The following is a 4,364-nucleotide window of genomic DNA, read 5'->3' as shown; positions in this document are numbered from 1 at the left end:
ATTTTTTAATCAGGGCAGTGCCCTCGATAGTCTTGACTGCTCAGTCAAACAAAGGATTGTTTGACAGTGACCCATGAGAAAGCAAATCCAGTGGCTCAGCAAAGAGCAATTTACTCCCAAAACATGAAGTGAACGCACCTCCTCAAGAATCTTTTTCCAAGCGTGCCATGTTTGGTCTCCGCAGAGCCCTGACCACTTCATGACTACTTAGACAACATGGGATAAACTTCAGAATGAACAACCAGGCAGGAGAAAATGGATTCAACAGTTTCAACAAAACTCTCATAAAAACCATGTTTTTGGGGATTTATTATATATTTCTCCTCCCCTTTAGCTAATGCAAATTTGCAAACTCCAATCAAAAAGAGAAAAAGAAAAAAAGACTAAAAAATTAATAAAACTGTATTTCACAACCAACACAAATCTTTTCTCATCTTTTTCGCTCATCTCCTCCTTGAGTCCTTACCAAGCTGCTAAGAAGTCTAATATTTAACAGCTGGTGTCAAAACTCCCATCTCATACCAAGAGTATGAACACACACTGTTATGCCATTCCTGCATCCTCCAACTGATGACCCAACTTATTCAAAACTCCGCCATTACACATAATCCAAAGATTTGTCTTCCCCAGTTCTTTTCAACCAATTTCTCTCACCTCTTCCTTTTTCTTTTCTGTTGTGTTCTAACATTGTCTTGTTGGTGCATTTCAGTATACACACCTTTACATACAAAAATCAAGTTCAGCCCTTGTAAATGAGAAATAGAACTTGCTTTCACGACCCAACAAACAGTCAACAGCAATTTTTTTGGGATTGCTATGTCCTCCTCCTTTTAGGGTCCGGGCTGCTATGTGAGGAATTTGCACACGACCCAATTGCGGTTTCATCGGTTTTATAGCTCAGGCAAGCAGCATCCAGTACCCCGATTGGACTCTGAGGCACAGAGGAAACTGAAGTACCACTTTTGGGGAATGCAACACTCAATGCCATGTCTGAAATTAGCTCGATGCACCTCAGGACCCTCTCCTGGAAAATGCAACGCCATATCAGAAAGAAGTTCACTGTGATCTTTGCTGAAGAATCTTACATGAATTTGGATATGAAATGATAAGAGCAGAGTATAATTGAACGTGCTACATATGTTCTTGGACGAACATGTTCAATCACGCAATGTCACATTTTGGACAACCAGTGTTTACCTTTCTCACAGGTTGAGGGAGAAAAGAAGTTGCCTCCTCAATGTCCATAAATTGGTTCTCTCTCGCAATGGATATCGCAACAGCTGCTGCAACTTCGGAAGGCCTGAACTCTACGAAATCAATCCCTGCACGTATATAGCATTCCATCAGACCATTGGAACATCTCTCAGCCGAACATTATGGCACATTGAACTGAAAGAGGAGTTTTCTTAATCTTGGGGCAATTTCAACACTTAAAAAGAGGGATAACCTTTGGCGATGCTCAAAACAAGTTGGACCGATCGTGAAATCAATGTTCGGAGAGGCAAGTTTCCACCATTGATTTTGCGAAGGAAATGATCCAAATAGGAGAAAGGGGTCACGGCTTGCATTCTCCAGCTCAATGTACTCAAAACTAGGAGTTCCATTCTCTGAATTGTTCTGGCTTCAAACACAAACTTAGATTCACCAGCCTGCGACGTGCATCATATTTATCAGATGAATGGGATCGAAATCAAATTCGACATACAGAGAATCAATGACACAATGAATGAAAAGATTCAAACCTGTAAATCTAGAGAAAGAGGCACTTCAGTTTCCTCCATTTTGGCTGCTAGAGATAAGCATGCCACAGCCAATAACTGTGTCATCCAAGGTTTGCCTTTCTGTGATTAGGACAGTATAAATTGTTCAGACACAGTGAAAATCCAATTCGATGCAATGCAATAAACGAATAAACATCAATGCTAAACAACCCCATACACAATTCGACTTCCAATCTATAAAACTTACAGGCAAATCATAGGTCGAGAGGAACCTATCCAAGTAGTTGATTGATAGATATGCAGAGAGCGGTCCAAAGCTGAAATGGGCATGAACCTGTTGAATTGATGGAGTGAGCACAATCATCTTCAACTGAACAAGCAATCTATGAACCAACCAAACTGGCAAAATGCGAGACCATTTCCATGATATGTAAGAAAAACACTGAAATTGTCATGAACCAAAGCGGGTTCTCAATGCTCTACCACCAACAGCAACACCACAAATTCTACCATCAAAATGACATCTAAAATGACAATAGCTGGGACAATCAACCGACCCACATGAACACTGAAAACCCAAGTCCAATCCCATCCACGCGACCACGAAGAGGAAATGGAAGAAACAAAAAGAACAAAAAAAAAAAAAAAAAGCCCACCTTGCCCATCCAATCCATAGCCTCGGCTCTAACCGCCACGTCCAAATCCCCATTTCTCAATCGGGTCAAGTAATCCAATCCGGGCAAATGCCGGCACTCCTTCTCCAGCAACACGGCCAGGCACTCCTCGCTCTGCATCGGCACCAGCTCCTCCCTACCCTCAAAGCACCCGTCTTGACCACGCCCCCGGCGGCGCCACGTGGCCTCGACGCCCTCCCCGCGGCCCCATCGCCGTCGTTCTCGCCGAAGACGCTGGTGTCGTCCTCGACGCAGAGGAGGCTGGAAACCGCGCGGTCGAAGCTGGGTGCCATCTCAAATGGGAAGAGAAGCCAAAAAAAAAAAAAAAAAAAAAAACAGGGGCCCTCTGTTCTTTTCGCCTTTTTAATCTTTGGGGATATCGTTATATCCAGTACTGGTGGGTTCTTGATGATGGTGATGATGAACTGAAGAAGAGCATACAAATCCTTTTTTGCCCAACAAAATTTTTATAACGAATGAATCGAAGCAAAATCAATCGAAACCAAAGAAGAAAAAGCCTGCCGAATGAAGCAAAAACCAGGACCTTTCCTCAGCCTCTCCCTCTCTCAAGCCCCTCTCTTCCTCCCTGTCAAGCACTCTCCCCTCTCAAGCACTCAAGACAGGAGAGCGTTGGAGGCTGAAAGGGACTGATGCTGAGGAGGGTTTATGAAGGACAGGAGTACATCTTTTAGGGTAAAAGGCAGAGAGAGAGAGAGAGAGAGAGAGAGAGAGAGAAAGAGAGGTGCAAAATATACAAAATAGATGAAGGTGGGCTTTTTCACAAAAGGATTGCCCAGATTGCAGCCATAGGATGAATTCCTTGGAAAATTCAAGGTTTTCCACTTCCATTTTTATTGGCCTTTTTTACCCTGGCCAGTGAAAAAGAAAAGTGTTTTGTTGGACAATATAAAATATGTAATACAACAATGCAATTGAAATAGAGATGGCAAAATGCTACGTCTCGAGTTTTATTTTTCTTCGATGCGACTTAAAAAATCATTTTTTTTGGGATCTTTCATTGCGACCAATGTCTTATTTGATATGCCTAAACTTGAGTAAAATGTCATTTGGCTATATATGTTAAGCGAAGCTTGCATCCCTTTGGAGTTACGTATTCGAAACATGACAACCTCACATGTATGAATGGAAAAATCATCGAAGCCCACTGACCTGCAAGGAAGGAAACTCATAAATCAATGCCCATTAGGTACATATCCATCGTCCAAATCCATATCTATTAATGAATCGCCTGATTTATCATGTGCATTTTATCTGGACACATTTTTCGCTTAAAGAGTGCTTACAAATGCATCATCATTGTGAGCCCGACGTCACCAATGATGCATTGCCTCTCTCATTCCATCCAATCCATGCTTATATTTTCAACTATTCTAATTGTCCACCATTTCACAATAATCGGGACTAGGGTGAATGGCGCCACATCTGGACATGGGCAATGTTTCTAATAATAAACATGGGGAATTAATCGCATGGTGTAAATATAATTATGAGGGGAGCTTTAATTTTGGCAAAGAATTTATTGGATTAGATCTCGGTTTTCATGGGATTTCTATGTGAAAACCCTACGGCGTTTTCCCCTCCGACCGTCATTTTCTCATGTGATCAAAATGCACCGAAGATTGAGAGCTGCGGCTCTACAGGGAAGAATACGAAATAGCTGTCAATTCCGGATTTTCTTTTTATAATATTATTCTAATATTATTTTATCTTGAGGAGAAATAAAGTGATGTGAAATTACGGTTGGGGACCCCAGGGAGGGAGGGGGACCAATCGACGTTGATTCTGTCTTTTTCTCGCTGCGGTCCTGACACGTGGCGGGCCGTTTCGCGCCTGCTGACAAGTCCGCGGAAACTTTCCCCACCGCGATTCACAATCATGCGAGTGTTGACCGTAATTTCTCGCCCTTTGACCGGCGGTGGCGGAGTACGTTGCATTTGCTAATTATGCA

General features: G+C 42.5%; 1 protein-coding gene across 1 annotated transcript; it reads right to left on the bottom strand.

The window, feature by feature from the left end:
* Window positions 1-280: 280 nt before the first annotated feature.
* Window positions 281-3,097, bottom strand: LOC104449164 (cyclin-D4-1). Its single transcript, XM_010063207.3, is given in 7 exon segments — window positions 281-1,024; window positions 1,198-1,322; window positions 1,448-1,649; window positions 1,743-1,841; window positions 1,969-2,055; window positions 2,378-2,595; window positions 2,598-3,097. Coding segments are annotated over 7 exon segments (1,032 nt in total). The 5' UTR covers window positions 2,689-3,097; the 3' UTR covers window positions 281-814.
* Between the last annotated feature and the right edge of the window lie 1,267 nt (window positions 3,098-4,364).

This window comes from Eucalyptus grandis, chromosome 6 (genome assembly GCF_016545825.1).
Source record: "Eucalyptus grandis isolate ANBG69807.140 chromosome 6, ASM1654582v1, whole genome shotgun sequence".
NCBI classification, from domain to species: Eukaryota; Viridiplantae; Streptophyta; class Magnoliopsida; order Myrtales; family Myrtaceae; genus Eucalyptus; species Eucalyptus grandis.
Note: the sequence above shows the minus strand (reverse complement) of the source record. Positions and strands in the feature narration are given on the sequence as shown.